Source organism: Pteropus vampyrus, unplaced genomic scaffold (assembly GCF_000151845.1).
Source record: "Pteropus vampyrus isolate Shadow unplaced genomic scaffold, Pvam_2.0 Scaffold65, whole genome shotgun sequence".
Lineage (NCBI taxonomy): Eukaryota > Metazoa > Chordata > Mammalia > Chiroptera > Pteropodidae > Pteropus > Pteropus vampyrus.
In genome coordinates, this window is record NW_011888846.1 from 2,201,002 (window position 1) to 2,228,273 (window position 27,272).

Consider the following 27,272-nt stretch of genomic DNA (forward strand, 5'->3'; position numbering starts at 1 on the left):
TAGTTAATAATACTGTATTGTACATTTGAAAGTTGCTAAGAGAGTAGATCTTAAAAGTTCTCATAAGGAAAAAAATTTGTAACTATGCGTAGTGATAACTAGAGTTACTGTGGTGGTGATCTTTTCATAATATATACGAACATCGAATCACTATGTTGTACACCTAAAACTAATATGATGTTGTATGTCGATTTAATCTCAATAAGAAAAGACTAAGTTTTTTAGGCAATGCCACCACATTATATACCAGAATGACGTATATGTTCCTTTAATGTATTTTGAAAGTCCACAGAGACTACGGATGATGTAAGAAAACACACCAGTAAGATGAGTAACTGGAGGTATGTTCTCTGAGGGAAAGAAAGCTTCCAATGATCAAATAAGTTTGGAAAACATAACTCTAGAGCCTTGCTACTCAAAATGGTCCTAGAATCCACAGCATCACTTGGGAGCTTGTTAGAAAAGCAGAATTTCAGGTCCTACTCCAGACCTACTGAGTAAGAATCTCTGTTTTAACAAAATCCCCAGATGATTCATATGCATGTTAAATCTGAGAGGCAGTGCACTGGAAATATAACTTTTGTTGAACTAAAGAAACAGGTGACCAGGTAGAGAGATTCCCACCAATGTGACTTTAACGTTGATTTGTTGGGAGTCCTGTAGCTTTGGGGCACTTTATCTTTTTAGGGGCTTCTTAGATAAAAAACAATATTTTTTATGTATCATATTACCATCCTACATATTTTAAAACCACATTACCAATTTGAAACCTCCAAAATCAAAGATGGAAAGGTAAACCTCTGCGTCTAGGGCCAGCATGTTTGATATATGACATGTTTTCAGCTATATCGTTTTCAGCTGTAAACGATACTTCTAGAATGTTCTAGCTATCTCTAAATTACCAAAAACTCAACTAAAAAGCCTATGTGGTACGACAATTTATCTCCGACTATTTCCTGATTTTTCTTAGGTATCATAAATTGTGTACATATAGGAAATAACAATGAAAATATGTTTGCTTTTACAAAAATTTGAAGATTCAGTATTCTCTTTCACTCCCATTGCTCCTGGATTTAATGAATCAAAAAGGATTTATTGATTACCAACTATGGGAAAGGCCTTGAGGACAGAAAGGTGAACGATACAGATGAATACCTGCTCTTACAGCATTATAGCATGTACAGATCTGTATAAAGAAAAAGCAAGTCCAAAAAAGAGATACTCTTTAGTTTGCAGTTTACCTTGATTTCATCAAGGTTATTTGGATTTTTCACGCGCCGAAAATAACTAGAGTTGATTCTGCATGGTTTCATCCAGACAGGCTGATTCAAGTTGGGATCCTCAGCAAATATTTCCTCAAAAATCTCTTTTGTTAAGTCAAAAACCACCTTGATGGAGAAAAATAAAACAAAATAAAATGGCTAAGAACCCAAATTTCAGACAAGAGAGAAGTTTAAAAGTTAGAATTATCCTTCCATGTTACGTACCTGTTTGTAGACTCTCTTACTAGTGCTTTCTATATCTAGACCCTTACTGGCACAGCCAAGCAGTTTTGCAGGAATACTGATGCTGTGAAGGTCATGACCTAATTCTTTCCATCTCCAAAGTTCTTCTGCTGCATCATGTACAAGAACTTCCACGTCCTCTGCGGTATGTGGGACTGCCAAGAGTGGTTCACATGGCTTTGGGGGAGGCCTTTTAGGTTCTGCCATTAGAGGTACAACTGTTTCTTCTGCCTTATTTTTTTGGATCTTGTGAGAAGAGCTCAAACCAAAGTCTTCATCAAACCAGTCTTGATCATCTCCTAATACACTCAGGAACTCCCGGCTGATCTCAAGTTCAGCAAGTCTCTTAGCAAGCTCTTCCTGCCCACTGGCGCCAAATACTGGACTCTCCTGTAGAAATGGAACCATTCAAATAGAGCACCACTTAGTGATTTCAGATCAATGAAGGTTTTTTTTAAAAAGACAAAACAAATATATTATTTGTGTATTTACTATCTCTCTAAATAAGCAAACAAAAACAATATGGTGGCTACTAATGAATAATTTAAGAAAAAACTATCTTGTTTCTCATAATTCTGCTTACATAAGTCTTATAACTGAATTTTTATAAAATGTTTATTGATTAGTTTTGTTTTCTTTTGGTATCATCATTATTCTGTTTCTGAAGGACTGTCTTGTCTCTGGGATATGGAAATGGAATATGAAATTTTTCACCTTTGGTAATTATTTGGCTCAAGTTACTCAAAATCATTACTTTTGTTTAATTATCTACGGGCAACCTAAACAAGCTGGTGGTCTGAGTATATGTCATAGCGGATATAATTCAGTTTCACCAGAATCAACATCTCAACTGGTAATCTCTGCAGAGCAACTACGACTGAGTAGATATGGGGACAAATAATTTCACAGGCAAAAAGAACTGGGTTCAGAACTACTGGAAAGCTCCATAGGATAAATGTGTTCAATGAATCTGAAGGGAGTCTAATCTGTGAACAGTATTCAAGGGTTGTCAGTCCAGCATAAACCTGTCAGTGTTTGTCACAACCCTATAGTGACCACTCATGACATAATAGAGGACAATTATACTTCAGACAGAAAAATAGTTACCAGGCCTTTAAAAACTAGTGCAGTGATCTTTTTCTAAAAACTACATGTCATAAAAAAAAAAAAACCCTGAATTAAAATACACTACAAAGGTAAGGTTAATTGACATTTTTTTCTAGACAAAACACTTACAGGTCTAGGACACAGATCGGGTGAGGAAATCTCTTCTTTTTCATCTTCTAAGAAGCAAGCTGGAACACCTGGTGACTGCTCCTCAAGATTCTGGGATGGGCCTTGGAGCGGCACTTTCTTTTGTTCGTCGTCGAGAAGCTCTTGATTGCTAAGCTGAATTTTCTCATTCCTAGCTTTTTTGATTTGTTGTAGTTGACTGACTGTGTCCGTTACAAAGACTTTTAGTAAACTGTCTGTTAGTAAGCTGACTGTTTCTAGTTGTTGCTTTGACTTTTCTTCCTCACTTAGTGATGACCTCAGCTGGGCTTCCAACTGGTTCTTTTCTCTTGTTAAAAGGTCCAGAAGTGGGGTAGAAAGCTTTTCTGAAACCTTGGGATATAGGTTCTCTTCTTTTTCTGTAAACTGTTGCTGCTGCTTTAATTCTTCAGAAAAGGTATTATCTAAAGTATCGTCTTCTGCAGCAATGGAAACCTTCTCTGTGGCACCAGAAACAAGGTCTTTGTTTTCCTTTGAAGAAAGTGAATCCACTGAAGACTGCTGGTGAACATGAGCTTCGAGGTCCCCAGAAATGTCCCGTATATTTTCTGTTTCTAATTTAAGGCTTCTATCAGCTGAGGCTTCTACATCGTGCATACTAGGTACAGATTTCTCATAAAAATACTCAGCTGCATCCTTTTCTCTAGCAAACGTGGGACCCATTGTATCTTTTTGTTCCTGATTATAGTATCGATACTGTTGATCTGAGTAAGAATCTTCATCTTCATTTATGTCTACATAGTCATCGAAGTTTTCTGGAATGTGAGAAATCTTTTGAGGAGGAGCAAAAATACCATGCTTCTCCTTGCACACAAAGTATACAATGCCATCATATGTTCCATTGTTATTTCCTTCAGGTTTATCCAACTCTACTCCAGCCCAAAATCCTCTAGCAAAACTAGTCACACCTTTAAATCGAAGAGTTCCTGGCTGAACATTGCCAATCAATACCCTATCACCAATGTGGAAATCAAGTAGCTCATCTGCAACAGAAACAGAAGCCAAGGAAGAGGATTCGGGAACTCCCCGTTCATGCTCTACATCACTGCGTTCCTTACTCTTCATAAGCTCAGTGGGGGACTTGAGTTCTAATAGCCTTTCGGAGTGGATGCTGCTATGAATAGAAGTGCTTTTCTCACTGAGGCACTCACTGATTTCATCATCGCTACCAAAGCTAGTGGCTCTACTCCTAGAGCTCCTTGTTGGCTGTGACTTATCCCTGCAAGACTGAGAATCTTTCCTGAGTGACAACAAAGATAATACCTCTAAGTCATCGTTGTACAATTCAGCTGAGATGTCCTTCTTGAAAGAAGACACTTCAAAATCTTCAGAGTATGATACCTCCTTAGGAGCAAAAAGATGTTCTGACAAAGATGAGTCCCTTTCCTTTATGTTCTTTTGTTCACGAGTATCTTTTTCTGATTGGATGTTTTGACTGTGGTCCATATCTTGATCTGATTGTCTCTCTTTCAACTCTTTTTTATGAAGATTTTCAATGGTTAATCTAACTAAATCTTTGTGAACATTTATAGAATCTAAAGGAAGATCTTTCCTTGAAAGGATTTCAGACGAATCTCCCTGTTCCAGGTCCACTTTCAGTAAGACATCAGACTGCCTAGATTGTTTAAAATAGGCATCTTCAATTCCACTCTCCTCCAATTTTGCATAATTTATTTCTTGTATTTCTGATTTTTGAGTAGCTTCTTCTTCAACCTGGGCATCTGACTTATCCGGAATTCTATTAGAGGTATTTAATTCTTTGAGAAGAGAAGGTACATTTTCTAGAGAATCTCCAGATTCAGCTCTGGTTTTCCTTGATGATCTGAGAATTGGGGACGAAGTCTGAAAATGTTCTTCTGTTCGACTGTCCAATTCAATCACTCTCTTTGCATATGCAGATAAAGACATTTCTGATACTGATCTCTCAGAACCTGCATCTTAAAGGAAAAAAAATCACATCAAAATTATTTAATTGCAATCTTTCAATTTCTGGAACCAAAGTTTAAAGAAAAGCCAAATCTTAGCGAGGAAAAACTCTGGTCAATAAACATGATCTGTTTTGGTTACTATATGAAGTAGGTTTTTTCTTTAAGAGAATATACTGTGCCAACAATAAACAAACATTTAAAATGACTGAAAATTTAAAGTTGGAATAATTTCTTAAGTGTTGTCCTAACTTAGAAAGTGAAGAAAAAAATGGCTCTAAGTTTATGGAGGCAATGATTTGCACAATCATCCTCAAATCATGCAAAAACACAATTGTATGACAAATATTACATACATTCTTCCAATAAGAAAGCAATTTGGGAGGGACAAACATACTTTTAAAAGCATATATATTTCTGAAAGAATGAATTTTCCTGGGGACTTTAAGCTCTTGAATGTAAAAAATAAAAAGAAAAAAGATCAACTATTTCTGTAAATATAGCACTTTAAAGAGTTAAAATTGCAGTAAGAAGAAAATGAGTACGATTTGATGAGCTAACAAATCAAGAATTAAGCATTTTGAATTCAAATTACTATTTTGTCTTTGTTACTAGGTAGGCTTTTTCATGACTCCGTTTTATTTCCTCATTGAATTATACATTATTTTCAGTAATTTTTATCTCTTTGGATTACATCGAAAAAAAAAATGTATATAACCACTTACCCTGAGAAATGGTATGGGCTGAAAATATATAGACTCAGAGAAAAAATCTGATTAAGGGAGAATTTAGAGATGCTGATGATATAATCAAAGCCTTTTTAGATTAATGTCTTTAATCCTAAGTTTTTATCATAAATTTGGAATAATAAAGACTGACATAACTTAAACATAACCAATAACTCACTTTTGAAGTATAAAAGTAACTTAAAATATTAAATAATCAATTATCTTTAAGAAATTCATTTGTTAATCAAAGAGCTGTGGAGGTAAAATTATGTAGGCATTTGCATACATCCTCAGTCTATGTAGATACGGTCTCATTACTTTTTCTAGTTCAACATACCAACATGTTCAGCAATAGCCTCCAGGGATCCTCTGGAACGTTCTGAGTCTGTTAGTGATTTCCAATTCTTCACTGTTTCAGATCTGAAGTAGAAATTAATGAACAGAAATAAATATATTGCGGACGCTATAATAACTAATAACAAAAAGCAGTCGATTCTTAGACAACCAACCACTTCTTCCTCTTCTCCACAGGTGGTACCGACCTTTGCCACTTTGACCAAGGACAAACTTTCTTGCCTTCAAACCTTTCTACCTACAAATTTATCTGTGTTCACAGCCATCTCAACTGCCTTTCCGTCGGCCAACAAAAAAAAAAAGTGTCTCTCACACTTTTCAAAGTTAATTGTTTGAACCAACTTCTACCCCAAATCCATACATTTCCACAGAGTCTTTGATAGTACTTCTCAATTATCCATTTTCTTTCCTATAATCTTTAATTCTTCAATTTAGAGATTTCCGCTGCCCCCCCTCAGCTTATAAGGTATGCCTCATGCCTCATGACTCAAAAAATAAGTTTTCCCCTCAATTCTTCATTCCTTCACCTCATGCTACTGTCCCCTCTTACTCTTTAACAGGAAGAGCAACATTCACTATCTTCATTTTCTTGCCTTCGCTTCACTTCACTTCTATTCCTATCTTGTATCATACCCTTAAATGCTGCTATTTTACCTCATATTTAGTATTTAGCTCCCTTTTATTCTCTTTAAATGCATACCTTCTTTGGGTGATGGTGCTATATTTATGGCTTCTATCACCATCTATGTGCCGATCATCCCCATATATCTAACCCTGATATCTTTCTTGGATAATTCCACTTAGATAAACTATAGGCACCTCAAAATTAACATTTTAAAACCCAAATCATGAGCTTCCCACAAAAGGATACCTGAGGATTATAGCTTTTAGGTTAGTGGAACCTTGACTCAACCAACTACTTCAAAGAAACCTGGGAATCATCATGGATTTCCCCTGCTTCCCTATCTAGCACTTTAGTCAAGTCTACTTAAGTATTCCTAAGATCTTCTCCTATTCTCTATTCTTATTATTGCTGATTATTTGAGGTCTGGCTTAGAATACTTTCTCCCTGCTTCTAAGTTTACTCCTTTCTATCTTTCCTACAAGGTTTGCACAATTTGGTTTTTATTTATTTTTCTAGTTTCTTCCCCTAATTCCAGTAACATTCCATCATGTTCAGCTTCCATATGCTACGCTTTGTTGCTTTTGGTAATTCATGAATGAATGCCCTTAATGAGTACCCTCTGAAATGCCCCTTATTTCTCAGTCCCACTGACTTGCCTAACTCCTACTCATTATTCAAAATTTAGTTTAAATATTACAACCTGAGTTTTTTATATACATATTATATATTCTTATGTTGTTACTTAGTATCTTAGTGGCTGCATAATATTCTGTCCCTGGAAGGACCATAATTTACTGGGCTATCACCCATTTCTGGACATAAAGACTGCTTCTAATGTTTTATTAATTTTATTAATACAAAGGATTTGTGATAAACATAGTCTTGCACATAGAGATTTCTGGTAGCTCATATTTTCCCAAGCTAAATTTCTGGAAGTGGAATTACTGAGTCAAAAGTTAGATTCTTCTTGACTTTTGAAACATTGCCAAATTGTTTTTCAAAAGGTCTATACAAATTTACGATGCTACAATTAGCAATACAGAAGAATACTATTTTCAGTGCATCCACCAGATTTCAGGATTCAGAATATATTTTAAAATCTGTACTTTATTATAAACTTATTTGTAATTATATCATAGATAACAATTTTACTTTAGTGAAACTAAAAATGTAAACGAATACTTTTATTTCTATAATTTCAGTTACTGAAGATAGCTTCTACTAAAAATCTTTCCTTATTCTTATTCAAACAAGGCAGAATACAGGTAAGTTATCAAATGTCTACCTGTGTAGTGGAAGGGGCTTGATCTTGGGTTTTTCAGAGGCTGAGGAGAGCGTTTTAATCTGAGGCTTGGCTGTTGGTGAGGTTTCCAAATCTTGGCTAAGCTCGGCTTCAGTTTTCTTAATGAATTCATCATATGACTAAGTTTAGAAAAATCAGAGGAGTCAATATACAGAATTTTAAAAAACTTTTAAATTATAAAACAGTGTATTTTATGATAAAATATCAAACAGTAAAGAAGACGTAATGTAAAACTCTTTTCTCGCAGCATCAGTATCATTCCCCAGAGCTCTATGAAGTTACTTCTATATTCTTCTTGAAAGAGTCTGTGTATATGTAAGATATAAAACTGTAAGCCTAATATTAGGCAATTGTAAAGTCTCAATCTGAAGAATTTTAATACTTATGAAGCAATAATTCAGGCCCTGCCACGTTAAAAACTTCTTTAGCTGACGTTACAATTATTCTTTAAAGGATAGCCTAGTACTTTCATGATATTTTCAAGAACTTAGCCATTATGCTGAGATTCAATGGCAGTAAGCTTCTTAAGGGGTAAGCACTTAGGAATACAAATCTCGAAGAGAAGGAAGAGTGTGCTTGGGAGTATGATAGTTCAGAATTGCAGAAAATGTTTCCTAGTTATTAGCCATGCCGTAAACAAAACTGCACTAACTTATAATTCTAATTTATATGGAATCTAAGGGAAGCCCTCCATCTAGTAAATCTCTCCTTAGTTTTCTGAGCTAAATTCCCTATTTTTACAACTCTTACCATCCATATTACCTTCCTCTAACTTCTCAATGTTTTCATAAAGTAACTTCTAGTATTAAACATACTACAACTAGATGGTCTAGCTACCTAGATATATATGAGGGATATGACTTCTCACATCTGAAAGCTACAAGTGTAGTTCATTTACTGTATCTATGATCAAACAGAATCCAAAAGTTTTTTATATGAACTGCTATGATTATATATTTCTCCATCCTATATTATATTTTAAAAATCTACAGAACTTTTTTATTTAAATCATTTAATAAAATGTTGACTAAAATGAATCATTATGGCACTACTCTAGAGATCTTTCTGGCTGACATATCCATTAACAAACATTTTTGAGCAATGCTATTCAATCTAACAGTATTTCATTTAGCTTTCAATGGCTCATTATCTACAGTAGTGCTTTTAAATTCTGGACCCCACCCCAGATCAATTAAATCAAAATCTCTGGGAGTGAGCCTAGATATATTTGTAAAAACTCCTCAGTTAATTCTAATGTGTAGTTAGGCTGAAGACTACTGACCTAGAGAATGAAGTCCAACATCGGTCTGATTTCTAAGGTCCTGAACATGATCTTTACTTTTAAATTTTGTTTCCCACTACTTTCCAACATGAACTTCCTGGTATGGCCACTGTATCTTAACCACTTTTAAATTCTAAACATCTTTGTAAGTTACACTCTCGGTTCCCATCTCTATATGCGTGACTGTGTAAATGTCTATTTTCTCCAGATCTGTTAGCAGACCTATCTTCTACGTGGACGATAATGTAGTATAATGGTAAGGGCACAGAATTTGGAATTAGAGCTAGATTAAAACCCTAGCTTTACCACATTTGAGCTATGTGTCTCTGGATATCATCAATCTCATTGAAACTGTTTCCTCATCTGTAAAACAGGTAATAATATCCATATCTTGTTGCTTTGAGAATAAAATGAAAAATATGTATAAAGCTGAGTTCTTGGCACATAAATAGACACTTGAATATTTGAGGATTAAATTAATAAGTGTAGGAAGAACACGTCTGGATAGAAATTTTGGCTAAATGAAACAAAGAGCTTTCTACTACTTCGAGCACCTAGAGCCTAACAATGAAACCAAATGCGTTGAAAATTTTACATTTCCTATTACTGGAAGTGTTCGGTCGAAGCTGAATGATCTTCTCTGGTGGTGCCATGAGAAGGGATTCTTGTGATGAGTAGGAAGTTCCAACCAATTCTATAACGAACACTAAGCTGGCAGAACCTATGCAAGCAATAGGGAAGCAACCAGAGGCAGGGACTTTTAAGAGGCTATGCAGACAGCAGTGGCAAGAGGTCATAAGGGTACCACACAGCTTGATGGCAGTAGGAATGGAAAGGGACAAGCAAGTTTTATAAAAGAGAATCAATGGTATCTGGTGACGGAATGGAAGGAGAAAACAGAATGAGGAATCTACCAAAACCAGGTTTCCGGCCTGGTAGAATAAAGGAAGGCTGCTAGGTCTTGGGAGAAAAGTTAAGTTTAGAGTACTCATTTAGGGGCCATCCAAATAGTACAATGAGTCACACTAATAAGTTGTGTGGCATGAAACATCATTCTGCTAAAAATAAAAAAATTCTTTATAAGAAGCAATAATAATTTCAGTAGCTAGAATTGTTTATCTAATGGTTCTTTGCTTACGAGGTATGGCTATCAATTTTTCTTTCATAGGCTTAATTTTTCTTATTTAGAAAAAAAGCTTTATTTTAATACTTTAATTCATTTTCATGTTTACTTCAATACTTATTATAATATTTACCAAGGGTTTGTTTAGATAGCCTCAGATTTTTTTTTAAGAGTTATGATAAAATGTGATACCAAACTAATACTGAAAAATCCTAATTCATTACTTTATTAACAACATTAAAAACATTTGAGGCTTCACATCTACATTAGCCTTGACATTAAACTACTTCCCGTCTATCTAACCTCTAACTGTTTGATCAGACTGGCTTCCTGGGCTTTGAGTCTTTCCTTCTGCCTTTTTTTCTGTTCCTTCTTCAGCTGGTCCACGACAGATTTTCTTTTCCGTAGCTCATCCTTCAGAGCTCTGATCCTACCTTCGATATCACTCTGGTCCGAAGTAGTTTCTGAAGGAGATACAAAATCTTTAATTTAAATTTAAGAATAAAGTTAACTCAATAACTATTAATAAAAAGCAATGATGTAACACTCCATTTTTATAAAGTCAGTCTAACATTTAAAATTAAGAAATTTAAGTTTCTGAAAAAAAATGTGTGATCATTCCTTTCCCCTAAATTCTATTTTTTTTTTTTTTTTTTGGTGGGGTGGTCCTCCTATTTATTTTCACTTTCTAAGAGTACTATTTGAAATTGGAAATAAATCTCAAGGTACCCTGCCTTGGTTAGATAAACAGCTAGAAGTTGAAAACTTTTAGGTTAGTGAAATCTGGACATTCTGTAAGGAATTATTTCCTAGTAATAAGATAATCATATTTAGTTCATCTTCTCCTTCGTTGTTAAGAAATAATTTAATAGATTTTTAAGTCATATTAAAATTAAACTGGAATTTTATCATTTTAAACCGATTGTGGGTCATCAGCTGATGTCTTAATACCACATAAAAGGAGAGAGAAATTACAAAGAAATATACTCTGCTGTAACCTTTCTTTGGAAGCTCTTAAAATATTTTAAATAACTGAAATGAAGCTTGTTAAGTTTCATTTTCTTTCCAACAGTTCATATACATATATGCACCTACACAAAGCAGATATCCAGTCACAGCAAAATTATGAAAAAGGCGTTTCATCGTGTCACACAAGCATGCAATGAAAATAGATATTTAAAGATACTATTTCTCTGCACATAGAAATTATGTAAAATAAAAATTACTATTCCTTATACTTCCTCCTTGAATCACACAGTGGTGTCATTTCCAAGCACTAAAGTTGAGTAAGATATTTAATAGCCTTATAAGAGAAATATTATTGTATACAAATCTGAAAACTCAGATATACACATTATAGCATAAATAACCAGGCTGTCTTTCAGATACTCCAGATTAAATTGCCTAAGAACGAGTTACAAATTAACTTAAATGCAAAAAGAGTAGAGTCTTTTTTTCTTCCATGTGATCCAAATATCTGGATAAGAAATATTGAAATCTAAGTTCCTGTCATTTCTATGTCACAGATATAAGGTAACAAGGGACGTTATGCCCATTTTATACCAATAATGGCATCTTACTGACCCCTTAGCATGGACAAAGCTCAGTACTTATGATCAACACTCATAAAATGAAGTAATAATAAAAGGCCATTTTCAACTTTGGATCTACTGCTGGTAACTGGTACAGTGTTTGACCATTACTGATTTCTAGAATTGGTGTATTAAATAAGCTATATAATAATGCATATAGTGCAGTACCTGGATGACTATAAAAGCTCAATAAATGGTGGTAATATTAATACTCACATAAAACAAACATTTTTATGTAGCAATATTTTGGGTAATGCATTTTCTTAGTTTCAAACTAAAAAAGGTGGTGGTGGGGAGAGAGCTCCCGAATACCTCTCTCGTGCTTTCTTTTAGTTTTTGAAGAAAATAATCAATTGGTTTCAGAGTTAAAAGGTTCTGAACCCTTAGTGGTAAGTTTTATAGTGTTTGGAAATCTCAGAGCTATTTTTCTAAAACTATTCTTACTTAAATATGTCTTACCGATAAAATAGTATCATATAAATATTATCATTAATCCTTGGGTGTAACTAATGCAGGGATGGTTAAGATATTATTCCACAGCACAATAATTGGGGGGAGAATTACAGAATGAGCTAAAAATTATAATTCTAAAATGAACTATAAACCCATACCTTTCATCTTCTAAAACTGCATTATTTTAGCTTGAAAAGCTTTATGTGCATCCAAAACTTGAGAAGTTACTTTGATAAAATTCTATAGAATACACTCCCACAGATTTAATTTCAACTTTGCCAAAAAAGATTATATTTAAAATTAATATATTTTAGAAATTGCATATGCCAGCAGTGATTTTTCTAATAGAAATATTTTTGTTATTTATGGTTATGAAGATTTAAGAGTAGTTGATGAGAAACTTGGAGTTTTTAGATGAAAGACCTTGGGAAATGTTTATATTTTTAAATACTAAAGAAATCAAAAGCACACAAATGAAGGGTAATTAGAGACTAAATAAAAGTCTATGAGAGTGAATGGGAATACATTATACATCTGCCCAAATCAAATATTACTAAATAGTATTTACCATCAGTAACATCTAAGGGAATCTCTAGAAATTGTTTTTTTACCCAAGTAACTCTCTAGATGAATATTTTGTCTTTATGGAATTCTCTCCTACAGGTTGAGAGCTGGGGAGAGGGGAGGTAGCAGGTAAATAATATTTCAGTTTGCTGAAACCTGTCAAGACAGAATAACCTGATGGACAGAATAACAACCAAAAATTTTTGATTGTTTGAAACATGCTGACTATATTAATTTGGTTAATAAACTATCATTTAAGTAAGAAAGGTATTATATATTCCCATGAGATTGAAATTTACCACTTCCATATATACTACATGTAATGATGTCATCATGAATAGGTAGTGGCATTTATAATTCAGAAATCTCAGAGCTGTTTTTCTAAAATGATTCTTAAATTTGTCTTTACTAATAAAATAGCATCTTATAAACAATATAATTAATCCTTGGGTGTAACTCATGCAAGGATGGTTAAGATATTATTCCACTGCTACAGATGGAAAATATTATCCAATATGGGAGAGAAACTTGAAGAAAGTCCCCAGTAAGAAACAGAGCCAAGATAAGAATCCATGTTTCCAAGTATCAAGTGTATGTCTACTGACATATTACTCCACTGGCAATAACTTTTCACCAGAGTATATGAAAGCAAATATATAACAATATTAATAACTTGCAAGAGATAAATATGATAGATAACATTCTTCAACTGGCTTGATCCAGTCAGTCATTGCATTTTGAAGTATTTATTCCTACTGAAATATTCAACAAGAATATTATATGAAGATGTTTACTACAGCATTATTTGCAATTTTCAAAATTCTGAGAATATCTAAATGACTACCACTAGAGACACAGTTAAATAAATTACGGTATTTCTACTCTTTAAGATATTATTCAGTTATTAAAAAAATAAGGGCGATCTATAAATATGGGTTTGAGGAAAACCCAATGATTTACTATTGTTTGAAACACTGAAAATAAAGAGGGTAAAAGATAAGATCAAAGTTCAAAAAAAGAATTCTTTGCTTTTCCTTTACTTAAATGCCTACTCTCAAAAGAAAACTAAAAATGACCTCAAACAACACACACTCACTGTGGCATTAATGTTTCTCAGAAACCTACTTAAACTGAGCATTGTCTATCTAGACAAGCTTCCCAAGATCAACTAACTCCTTGAAGTCTTCCAGAGTGGAGGCTGTTCATTCTTTCATAATCTATATATTATAGAGATCTAGAGCAGGCTAGAAATTATGAGAAAATAGACAATGCTCCCCATTGCTATTTGCAGTCTACTCTCTATTTTCTTCCTTTGAGACTTATGCTATCCTGCTCTACCACCTCTCGTTTCTCCTCATGGTCATCATTAATTCATTAAAAAAATATTTAATAAATACCAACCATATGCAATGCAAAGTACCTACTAGGTCCTGTTGCTGCAAAACATAGACTCTGCTTTCCAAAAGTCTCTATGTTCTAGTAGGGAAGGCCTGCTGGCTAAAGTCTGGTTACCATTTATGTGCTATCTGGTATAACAAGTTGAAGCACACAGCACTATGGGAACACATAAGCAGTGCCTGACAAAGAAAAAAATTCTACAAATGCCTGATGAATAAATGGCTGCCCATTAACACCAGAGTATATAACAGTTTGTCATATTTTGTGTAATTAGGGATATAATTAGTTATCAATGAAAAGCTAAGAATTATGCGATTTAATCTTGGCAAGAAAAATGGCTTAACAATGTAACAGAGGATAACATCATGCTAGCATATGGTTAGACAAAGCTCATTAAAGAGAAATTCAAATACAGTACAAAGTGAAAAAAACTCATTATTATTAGTCTTACCTGACTGTGTCATAGATAATGACTCATCTGACCAACTATAACAGTGTTGATGGGACTTGACAAGTAGACGACATTGTCCTCCAGTCCTATGACTTCCTTTGCTAGACTCCTGCTTTGACACAGATGTGCAGCTTTTGGGAGGTGACTGTTTAAACAGAAAACCAAACGAGAACTGTTCTGTGATACAGTTGTGAATGCTATTTAAAACTTGAGATACTAACCAATTAAAGATAATATATACAAGGAATTTTAAATAACTCTCACATAAAAAAATAGTTTATACAAGCCCGATACCATCTGATCTTGGAAGCTAAGCAGGGTCAGGCCTGGTTAGTACTTGGATGGGAGACCACTTAGGAAGGCATAAAAAATAAAAAATAAGAGATTGAGAGCTGACAAGGTCCTTGCAATCTGTGAGGTCAACCTAAGGTTGCCTTGCCTAAAAAAAAATAGTTTACAAATTATACAAAGGATAAGAGCTCAATTTTTGAAAGGTATGGAAAAATATATAAAAACATGATTTAAGAATGTTTATAATAAACTAAGAGTGGCTAATGTATAAGTGATATTTATTCCTTTATTCTTTTTAATTTTAAAAATACTAAACTGGGGATGAAGATATCTCTTCAACATAGTGATTTTGTTTCCTTCAGATATATACCCAGAAGTGGGAATACTGGATCATACAGTAGTTTTCCATCAACAGATGAATTGAATGAATAAAGAAAATGTGGTATATCATTTGTGACAAATGGATAGACCTTGAGGGCATTATGCTAAGTGAAACAGAGAGAGAAAGACAAATACTATATGACCTCACTTTTATGTGGAATCTGAAAGAAACCAAACTCACAGAAAAAGAGATCGCATTTGTGGTTACCAGAGGCGGGGGATGGGGAATAGGAGAACTGGGTGAAGGTGGTCATAGACACAAACCTCCAGTCACAAGGTAAACGCTGGGGCTGTAATGTACCACATAGCCGACCCTGCTGTGTGCCATATTTGGAAGTTGCTAAGACTGCGGATTCTAATCATAAGGAAAAAAAACTTTTTGCCTATATGAGGTGATGGATGTTAACTAAGTGTGGTAATCACTTCAAAATATATGTGTGTCAAGTCATTTTATGCTGTACATCTTAAACTTATAGCGTTATATGTCAATTATATCTCAATAAAATCAACAGGACAAGTAATAACAAATGTTGGAGAGGATGCAGAGAAAAAGGAACCCTTATACACTGCTGGTAGGACTGCAAATTGGTACAGCCTCTATGGAAAACAGTATGGAGGTTCCTCGAAAAACTAAGAATTGATCTACCATATGATCTAGCAATCCCTCTACTGGGAATTTACCCCAAAGACATGAAAACCCATATCCAAAAAGATATTTGCACACCGATGTTCATAGCAGCATTATTCACAGTGGCCAGGACATGGAAACAACCAAAGTGTCCTATGATAGATGATTGGCTCAAGAAGCTGTGGTACATATATACAATGGAATACTACTCAACCAGAAGAGATGAAATACTGCCATTTGTGACAACATGGATGGACCTTGAGATAATCATGCCAAGCGAAATAAGCCAGACAGAAAAAGTTAAAAATCACATGATATCACTTATATGTGGGATATAAACCTAAGAGCAACAAATGAGCAGGACAAACGAACAAAGACTCATGGACATGGACTACAGGCTAATAGTTACTAGTGGGGTAGGGGAAGAAGACGGGATAAAGGGGGTCAAATATAGAGTTTAGGGCGAGGGTGAAGTGGGTAAAGGGGATCAAATATATGGTAGCTGAAGGAAACTGGACTTGGGTGGTAAACACGCAATAGAATATACAGATGTCAAACTATAATGTACGCCTGAAAATTATATAATTGTGTTAACCAATTATCTCAATAAACTTAATATATTTTTTTTAAAAAGTGGTTTATAATGACGGTGAAAAAATTTTTTTTAATAAATACTAAATATGTATTACTTTTATGGAAGGACAAAAGGAAAAGGGGAAGGAAAGAAAAGAGAGCATAAGAAGACTGACCACAAGAGATTATTACAAAGGATATAATTTCTACACTGACAGCAAGTGGAAGTGAAAATGCCTGATCTGACTCCTAGTTATCATCACTTCCTATCCCTGTGACTTTGGGCAAGTTCCCTAGCCCGCTAAGGTTCAGAGCGGGGCTTAAAACGGTATCTGTACAATTATTGTGAGGATAATAGACATAAAGTATTTAGCATACTAACTGGCACTCAATATTATTTCTTATTATAAAAATCACGTAAAGACACACTCATCAATAATGATGTTAGGTAAAATCTAATCAATTTTTAAGAAGTATTACAATAATAAGATTGTGTCAACAGGCACAGTTTGGTTGTAAATTATTGGAAGGTAGGAATTATGTTACAACTAAATTATCTATACAAAAAGCCTATTATCACGTAATAACCAAGAAATCACTAATGTGAAAATTAGAAGCTTTTTATAATATAAAAACTCTGTTTTCAAGTATGTGCATAAAGCACTGGAATATTTTGAACATATCATAGAATAATAGTCTCTTCACTGAATAAAAAATGTTTTCCCTCCAAATTTTTCAGGTGCTACAACCCACAAGAATCTGACTGATTTTCCAATAGAGAAATGCAATTCTTTCTTCACATCCACAATAAAAATAAAGACTTTAAAACAAGGATATTCCACTCTGAACTTAGGTGGATACTTTTTTAAATATAGAGAGACTTACCAATGTGTTTACTGAATGTTTGATACTGTTATGTTAATTCCTTTACATACTTTATAAAATTAAGGTAAAAAACAGTTCTTTCTAGCTTAAATTTTACCAAACATGTTTTATTTATGAAGTATAGAATTAAGGATCTTCCTTAAAGAGATGAAACCGTACTTTTATTCTGATTATGAGTTAGTTAAAGAGCAGTTATTAATTTATAGAAAAGGCACGCTGACGTTTTAAGCTCTTTTTGTTTCTATTATGTGACAAAACAGAAGATTTTAATAAAAACTTATGTTTCCACATATCTTTATCAAAGACTTCAGAAGTTCCCGTCTCCTTAAAATCAGTAGTCCTAATAGCATGTAATTTTATAACTTCTGCTAAAGCTAAAAATCATATGTTTATAAATCTTTAGGAGTCAATGAAAAGCTTTTTCTATTCAAATGTCATATACTGTATGTTAACAGCTATGGGTGATAGTCAATGCTGTCACTAACAGCAGGACTATTACTGTTAATAATATACTTTTTAGATAGGCTTTTCCTAAAGTTTTAAGATGCAAATATACATTAACTTACATGTTTACTAGGAGAAGTAGAAGATTCCAGTTCTTGTGAAAAAACCATGTCTTCAGTAAGTAGTATACTACGATCTGGACTCCCTGGCTGCTCCTGAACCACAGACGCGGATGGTATATATTCAATAGCAGGGCTGCCCAGTTCTTCCGGAATAGAGCTTTCACTGGGTAGATGAGAGAAGGAAAGTACTGGAGATTCAGCTTCACTCACCATTTCTAGAAAGAGAGGGTAAAAACAAGAAAAAGTACACAATCTTGGTCAAGGGAAATGTATGACTCTTATGAAACTAGCATGATTTCACTAGCTGCATTTGGATATAATTTTTTAATACCATCGCTTTAATGGATCGCATTTACTATAAAGTCTGTCAGTCTAAGAATTTTGGCTGATGCCAACTAAGAAATCTATAACATATTATAGACGACCGAAGTGTTTGTGTAGACGTAGAGCAATCACAACTCATGTATTTGTTTAGGAACGGAAATTGGTTCAACTGCTTTGGAAAAACAATTTGGTAGAATTTGAAAAATGTGAAAACACTCTATGATCTGGCAACTCCACTTCTAGGTATAAATTCTAGAGAAATCTTGCATATATGCAGGAGACATGTACATGGGTCATTAGCAGGATTGTTAGAGTAGTTAAAAACTGAAAGAAATGAAAATGTCTACTGACAGTAAAATAAATAAATTGTGGTATTTTTATACAATGAAATGCTATGTAGCAATAAAAATGAATGAAACAGAGCTGCATGTATCAACAGAGATACACCTTAAACTTTATTTGGCACTTTCAGAATTTGTAGCAACTCTTTTGCCTCTTGAATTTTCTGTCCATTATCGCCTCTAATCTTTCTAAGAAAACAGAAATACGCTTGACATTAAACGGAAAATTATTGACATTATGCTTTATGACATTATATATAATCCGCTGTTTTCCTTCTTTGTCTCTACAAGTATAACATCCCACAAAAATCAGGTTATATCACACTTTGGGACAGTACTGCTAATGTTTGATATACTCAATTCTAAACATCACTTAAAATTCTGGGCCTGAAATCTGTAACATAACTTTATTTAACATAAGAAATACCTACACCCCAAAGAATGTTTTAACTTTAATAATAAACAAGGATGACCTGACATTTAAAAAAGCACTAAAGGTGTATTTTTATATTGTGTAAGTGTAGCATGATCAGAATGGTTGAAGAAATTCTAAAAATCCTGAAGGATATTCACCTATTCCAAAACAGGATGTGGGTTAAATTTAAAACGGTTTAGAAAATGATTTAATTTTTATAAAGTAGGCAATGGAAGAATCTTCTACTTTTCTGCTTTACACTCAACATATACATTTTATTTTTGTTCAATAACAATGACATACTCATAAAAAAAGTTCAAACAATATAAAAATTGTATAAAGAAAAAAATGAAAGTCACCTATACTACTACCTCCTGAGAGGTCACCACTGAATTTTCTCCAATCTGTGAAAGACTTCATTTTGGAAGTCTTCATTTTTTTGCCTCTTCCCTTACATTATAAAAGTAGTGCAAGAATGTAGTAAAAAACAAACCAACAAACAGCCTTTCAACAGTTCGGAAGGACGTAAAGTGATTAGTTCACACACTCAATCTCCAACCATTTTCATCTGCCCAATTTTTGTACCTCAAAGGTGAACCAGTGGCAGTCAAGTATGGATGCTGTGTGCATCTTCCTAACTTTCTACTATACTCTTTTAATTTTTTTAGGTTGTGGTAAAATACACATAACATTAAATTTACCATTTTAACCACTTTTAAGTGTACATTTCGGTGAAATTAAGCACATTCACACTGCTATGCAACCATCACCACCATCCATCTCCAGAACTCTTTTTTCTTCCCAAACTGAAACTCTGTACTCTTGAAATAGTAACTCTCTATTCCCTCTCCAAAGCCCTAGTAACAACCATTCCACTTTCTGTCTCCATGAATCTGACTACTCAAGGTACCTCATATAAGTGGAGTCATCCAATATTTATCCTTTTGAGACTGGTTTATTTCCCTTAGCATAATGTCTTCAAGACTCAACCATGTTGTAGCATGTGTCAGAATTTCTTTCTTTTTTAAAGCTGAATTATATTCCATTGTGTGGATGTACCACATTTTATTTATCCATTCATCTACTGACAGACACTTGGGTTGCTTTCATTTTCTGGCTACTGTGAATAACGCTGCTATAAATATGGGTGTACAAATCTCTCTTAAGAGAATTTGCTTTCAATCCTTTCAGTATATCCCCAGAAGTGGAACAGAGTCCTCTGTTCCACCTACAGACCAGCAGGTTTGATGAAGATTGTAAATGGCTTGAATGATGGCCTCCCAAAAGATATGCCTCATGTCTTAACACCCAGAACCTGTGAATGTAAACTTATCTAGAAAAAAGGTCTTTGCAGATGAAATTAAGGTAAGGATCTCATGATAAGGTCATCTAGATTATGTGGATAAGCCCTAAATCCAATGACAAGTTTCCTTAAGAGACAAATGAGGAGAAGACAAACATGAAGACGACCACGTGAGATTAGAGTTATGCAGAAACAAGAAATGCCTATAGCATAGCCCCCAGAAGCTGGAAGAAGGAATGAAAGAACTGTACCCTGCAACCAACAGTCCTGCCAACACCTTGATTTTGTACTTCTGGTCTCTAGAAGTGAGAGAATAATTTTTTTTAAGCCACCGAATTTGTGGTAATTTATTATGGCTGACCTAGGAATTGAATACAGGTATGTAGTGGTATTTTTTTATGGCTTTTATGGCCCTGATACTAATGAAGTTGAACATCTTTTCACAGGTTTATTGACCATCTGGAGTTCACTTGTGAAATGTCTGCTCTTTTGCCTAATTTTTAAAACATGGTTGTCATTTTATCTTTTACTCCAAGAAATTGCTTACATATCATTGATACTATTTCTTTGTCAGTCAGATGTGTTGCAAATCTCTATCTTTTACTTTATGGTGTATTAATGAACAGAAATTCCTAATTTATTGAAGAAAAATTTATCAATCTTTCCCTTTATGGTTTTCACTTTGCATAACATGTTAAAAGAAAACTTGCCTTCCCTTGGTGTCATAAAGATATTCTAATTTTATTTTCTAAAAGTTTTATAGTTTTATAATGTCACATTTAGGTCTTTTTTTGCCCCTTGAGGTTAATCTTTTTTTATTGTTATATAAGGATCCAATTTCATTTTTCCCTCTCACAAAAATGTATTGGAGAGTCCCTCCTTTCTTCACTACTCTGCAAAGTTACCTGTGTCAGAGTCAACTTTCCTAATATGCACAGGTCATTTTCTTGGGCTGTTTCATAGTCTATCTCTGTGCATATATCATATTGTTTAAATTATTATACTTTTCTAAGAAAGTCAATTCTAAGAAAGTCATTTCTTAGAAAACTATCTGCTCTAGGAAATGACTTCTTAGAAAGAATCTTGAGTCACAAAATGCTTTGGCATTCCTTAGTTATATGACTAAGCTGTATTCCCCACTTCCATGTTTAAAAAAAAAAAATCAGTGTTTCAGCTGCTTTATCTATAAAATAGGGTCAATACCACTTATTTTGCATGGAGCTAAGCATTAGTACTAATTTAAGTAACTGGTACAGTGCATTGCATATACTCAATTAACAGTACTGATCATTCTCTAAACAAACAAACAAACAAACAAATAGCTGGGTTTCTGATTTAAATGTCTTGAATCTATAAATAAGTTCAGGGAGAATATCTCTATGACATTGAGTCTACCTGTGAATATGCAAAAGCTTTCCATTTATTTTGGTATTCACTAATGTCTCAATAAAATTCTAAATTTTTCTCCATAAAGACCTTGTATGCTTTTTGTTAAATTTATTCCTAGGTACTTCATATTTTTTATTTGTATTATAAATGGTATCTCTTTTAAAAATTAGATTTTTCTAGCCAATTTCTATTGGCCTATAGACATGCACTTGAGTTTTGTTTATGAACTTTATATCTAGCAATCTTGCTAAACTCACTTGCTAATTCTAAAAACTGACATGTAAATGTTACATTTTCTATTGCATAGCCTTACCATCTGTAATAATAAAGAGTTTTTGCTTCTTCCTTTCACTTTTTAGGTGAAAATAAGCATTCTGTCTTACTTCCAAATTCAAAGGGAAAGTTTTCTATGTTTTATCATTAAGTATGATGTCTGTTGTAGGTTTGGTTTTTTGTTTTTGTTAATGGGTATCCTACATCAGGTAAATAAAGTCTCTTCCACTGCTACTTTGATCTGAGATTTATTTATTACAAATGCTTTTTAGATTTTATCAAGTGCCTTTTCTGAACCCATTGAGATGTCATGTAATTTGTCTCCTTTAATTTAAGTAATTTACTACATTATCAATTTTTAAATATGTGTTAAACTCCATCTGGTCACGGAATAACCCATTTCCATGTCATGGAATTTTACCCGTTTTTCTAAGTTTTCAAATATATTAGCATAAAGTTATTCACGATAGTCTCAACTTTCCAATTTCTACAGAAATTTGTAGTAGATGTATCGCATCCTTCACCCTTAATCATTCACATTTTTAAAAGTAATGAAGGAAATCTTTCATTATGTTTGGCTTTAGTTTGCAGTCTGAACAGTTACTATTTATTACCTTTCTGTTCTGTTCTCTGGTCCTCCAGTTCTTTCTTAGGAGTTTTAGGTTTCATTAATTCTTTGTCCCAGGCAGCCAAGGCCTGTTTTTCCATTTGACGAATTTCTGCTTCCTCTGCATCTAAACGCCGCTTCCATTCTAGTAGCTCTTCTGCATGTTGTCGCCGCTGCATTAGTTTTTGCTCCCGCTTTGTCAGAAACCTATGGTCACACCAGGAAGAACAGTGAGAAAACAAATCCATAGGCAGGACTCTCTCTGAGAGAGCTATCACTCATTACCTTATCAACAAGCTGTGTGAAAAAGGACATACTACTCCTTCGAAAAAAGTTTGAGATAATAAAAGCTTTAATGAGTCGACTTATTCAGAAAATGAGAGAATCTTTAACTTGGAATTTTAAGAGTAGCAAAGGAAAAAGAGTAGTAAATTCAGGAAAGAAAATTCTTCAGAACATCTGGACAACCATGACTGATAACTCTTAACTTACACATTCATTTTTCATAGGTGATTCTTTTTCATAACAGAAAATATAAGGAATTTATTCTGAAGGCTCAGACCAAAAAACACACAAACCCAAAACAACAAAGACCAAAACAACAAAAAACCAACCCTGAAGCCCCCAAACAAGCAAGCAAACAAAAACATGTTTATGTCCCTTTTTGACTTTCATTTTCGGATTCGGTCTTGTTTTGCTTCAGGCATAGTGAGTTACCTAAGAGACGCAATGGCAGGTGATATAATCTGCTTTCCATGGAGAACACGGAGCACCAGTCAGATGCCTTATCCATAAAAACATAACTTTATTTACTGGAGTAAAAGGGTGCACCAAATGCCTCAAACTTCTCAATTTAACCTGACCTTTGAAATTAAATAGCCCAATATATCATAGCTCCAAAGGGTTAGGAGAAATTACTGATTTATGAAAACTTATCTGGGTAGTTAAAAAGGCACTACTAAACTCTCCTCAAATGTAGATGCCACGCTAAATAAATAAAAGGTGGCTGCTCACATTACAGGGATTAGGTCTGCAGTGGTAGCTAATCAACAAAAATGCACCCACGCATCCAACAAACAAAAATGCGTAAGAACTGTCACTCCACTTGTTGAACAATCAGCATGTCAAATTAACGTAGAAACAAAAAGGTATCGATATATGGGACATTTGACAAGAGGCCTCTAGGCTGTTAGGAAAAAAAAAAAAGAAAAAAAAAAGCAAACAAAACAATCAAAAAGAACAGAGCATGCTCTATCAAAGAGTGCACTGAAAAAGGTGCAGTTACCTGACCAACTGGTTGTAGATATACAGCTGGAATTTGGGATGAAGGTTGGGAAAACAGACACTGAGAGAGGCCCAGTGATGAGACGTAAAGACAGAGAAGAAGTAGTGAACAGGAGAGCAGTGTCTACAAAATAAGGAGGAAGATTTTAAAACCAAGAGATCAAGAGGCAGAAAGAATGAAAAAGGGAAAGCATAAGAGCCGAGTGAAGAACTTCTAATGTTTCCTGGATAACATTATAAGCTACTAAGATAAAGAAAGTGTTACATTCTGTGTGACATATAAAACATGTACTTTTTATAGCTTTTACCAATGATTTCTGAATAAACAGGCTTTTTTTTTCACATGTTGCTTAATCATCATCTATACTTTCAGGCAAATTTATTACAGCAATTCTACATTATGCATGTAATCCTGAGCAAATGATTTTTATATCTGTACCTTTTCATATATTTTAAGCTTGAAATTAAATAAAAAAGCACTGCATTTACTTTACTTAACCTTACCATCATGATCTAGCTTAAAAGTAATTTAGAAAATCAATTTATGGTAAATATACCTTATCTATACAACATAAAATTTTCTGCTAACAAGACCTAGTGGAGATACCTTGCTTTATATTTAACAAAGGCCCACTTAAATAATCATATTGAAATATAATACCCATCCAACACAATATTAGGACACACAATTAAGAATAAGCTAAGCTAATTCCAGTAAATACTGCCAGCAGTTAAAAAAAAAAAAAAAAAGCATGCTGTGGACAGCTCCATCATAAGGTTAAAGGTAAGAAAATTACATATGTTAAAGTTATAAAAGTAGCAAAACCCCACTAGTTCCTCTTCTTTTTAAATAGTAAATAGATCATTATACATATATATGAGAGGATAAATAAGTCTGGTAATAGTTTGGGAAGGTTAATTCTCTTTGACAGAGCATGCTCCTGTTCACATGCACACAACAACTTGTAGATCAAGGCAACATTTATTGCCTTGGAAGGGCAAGGAACAGTATCAGTATGTCACAGAAGTGAGAAAATCTAGGTATATATCCAGCCACTCATTTGGATTTTTAAAAGTAGAATCTTGCCTGCATGTATATTTTTAAATAAGAGATTATGTCAATGTCTGTTTCCCACATACAATTTAATACTTCACCTCCCCTTCATTTACTTACACACGCAAACACACACACACATCTGGACTGCCTTGATTTTCTGCACCAAAGTTCAAAAGAAAACAATTTTGCCAAATTTCAGTGAGACACTACAATCTTCCTTGCCATTCTTTGTGAATGTATAATAGTTATTTTGAAGCCAATTATCAAAATATTATGCAAAAACAAATGTACTTGGCAAAAGGTCCAAAAAAATCTATTCATAACATTCAAATATCACCCACCCTCTTAAGTGTATAACTGCTAAATGCATGCATGACCTAGTACAAAAAGTAGAATAATATTGGAGCATATGAAATAAACTGTAAAAAAATACAATTAAATTTTTTTTGTCCTACTCAACAAAGAGGATAATTTCTCTATTAGAACAAATACTAATCTTTTATTTTTCATTTATTAAGATTAAGCATATTCAAAAGCTCTCAGTTAGAAATGAACAACAAAAGAATGGCTAACAGAAAAAGAAAAAAGTTTAAGAAAAGTTTAACTTAAAGTTAGAACTTCTTCTAACTTTAAGTTATAATAAATAAGGAACATATGTTCCTTATTTATTATACATACATTCTAGAAACAGCGTCCTTTAAAAGCTGAATAAAATAAAAGTGAGATTAAAAAAAGCAGTACTTGGCACTAGAGTTAGCAATCTCTCAAGATGCTGCACAAGTAAGAAATAAAATTTGTGAATGCTGGAGATATAAATACCTACTAGTAGAAAACGCTACCAATATACTTTATGGTTGGTGTCAAGGCGTACCCGCAACAAGGCCTCTGATGGTAACAGAACACTGGACTAGGATTAGATATGCAACAGATTGAATTTAGTATGGAAATTGTTATGTTCCTATAATGTTTAATTTTAAGAAATTCATGTATAGTTAATTCATTTTTAAAGTCACACTTTCACTCTCTAAACTTAGGCTATGCAGCTATTCAACCCCAGCAATCAGCCAATGGGCACTTTCCTGTTTCAATACATATTATTTCGAAGGGTCAGTTTCCACTTAGACAACTTTAAGTCGTCTATGCAGATTTTTGAAAAATCTGAGACTGAAAGCAGATACGACAATTTAACTCAAATGTTTTAGCTAGCTGAAGTCCAGAGAGCAGAGTTCTAGTTCTAGTGGTGCCATTATGCTATGTGTGTGACTTGGGACAAGTTACATAATCTCTGTGGGAGATTTTGTAAATTTCTTCCCATAAAACTAAGGGACTATACTCAATGACTTCCCTTCCTGTTCTAGCGTTTTAGGATTCCTTCTTCCTCCATCTAAGCACCCCTTCACACTTTTTTCTAAATACTCAACAAAATTCTAAAACATGTGAAATATAATGAGAACTCTTTTTTTCCTCACTGAACTAATATAATTGTAGACTGCTCCAACAGATTATAAAACCATGCTATAACTTGAAAGAGAAAAATTAAGATCTAAATTTTAAGTGAAACTTTTCGTTATACAACCATTTGGTTCTGAAAGATATTAAATGAAACAAACAAAAATCGAATACCCTAAATCATTTTAAAATTATTTCCGGATCTATGGTTCTTTAATACTATATTGTTTTAAGTAAAAATGAAATATGCTTTAAATTTTAAAATGGATTCTTTCGAGTCCTTAAGAATTCTTAATGATATTCAAAAGGAAGATAAATGAAAATATGGATAGTACTGACCTAAATTGCAATCTAGCATTTTTTCCTATGGCAAAATCTATTACTTAAAATTATCTAATAATTTGAATATACTTAAATAAACAAAACAATACAGGTACATTATTCCTAATCTAGAAAGTAAAGAAAATAAAAATACATTAACAGACTATCAGGATTTATTTAGCTACTATGCTTAGTCTAGAACCTTCTCTAAGAAAATTAAATTTCTAATTTAAGGCAATATTTAAAACATTCTTTAAAACTCTAATTAAAAAGTCTGTAATGAAATATCAAAAGCCTTCCCTTGCAAATCCTTAACTTTTTAAATTCAGATTAATGGTGAAGATTTCAATACTGATCAATCAATACCATAAATATTTTTAGACAGAACTTTGTTATACAATATTTGTCATTTAACTTTTTGATTAAAGCCAAATAAGTTAATTTGCTCATAACTGGGAACATTTTTAAATATTTAAAATATTTAAAAGAAATGTTTCAGAAGTTTTGTGACTATAGGCTTCTTTTTCCATGCTACCTCGACCTGAATGATCAAACTAAACAATAACTATGTGTATTTCTTCTTCTTTTTACACTATAAACTACTTTCTAA

At 33.5% G+C, this 27,272-nt stretch overlaps 1 protein-coding gene across 6 annotated transcripts in view; it reads right to left on the bottom strand.

The window, feature by feature from the left end:
• Positions 1–27,272, bottom strand: part of CEP350 (centrosomal protein 350) — a 110,961-nt gene that overhangs the window by 10,228 nt on the left and 73,461 nt on the right. For all 6 annotated transcript variants that reach the window (XM_011361217.2, XM_023531246.1, XM_023531247.1 and 3 more), the window contains exons 28-36: positions 22,559–22,758; positions 17,900–18,114; positions 14,576–14,720; positions 10,421–10,581; positions 7,695–7,831; positions 5,768–5,850; positions 2,742–4,714; positions 1,488–1,895; positions 1,242–1,388 (exon numbers count right to left, since the gene is read on the bottom strand). In XM_011361217.2, the coding sequence (XP_011359519.1) occupies positions 1,242–1,388; positions 1,488–1,895; positions 2,742–4,714; positions 5,768–5,850; positions 7,695–7,831; positions 10,421–10,581; positions 14,576–14,720; positions 17,900–18,114; positions 22,559–22,758 (3,469 nt within the window). The remainder of the gene's footprint in view (positions 1–1,241; positions 1,389–1,487; positions 1,896–2,741; positions 4,715–5,767; positions 5,851–7,694; positions 7,832–10,420; positions 10,582–14,575; positions 14,721–17,899; positions 18,115–22,558; positions 22,759–27,272) is intronic.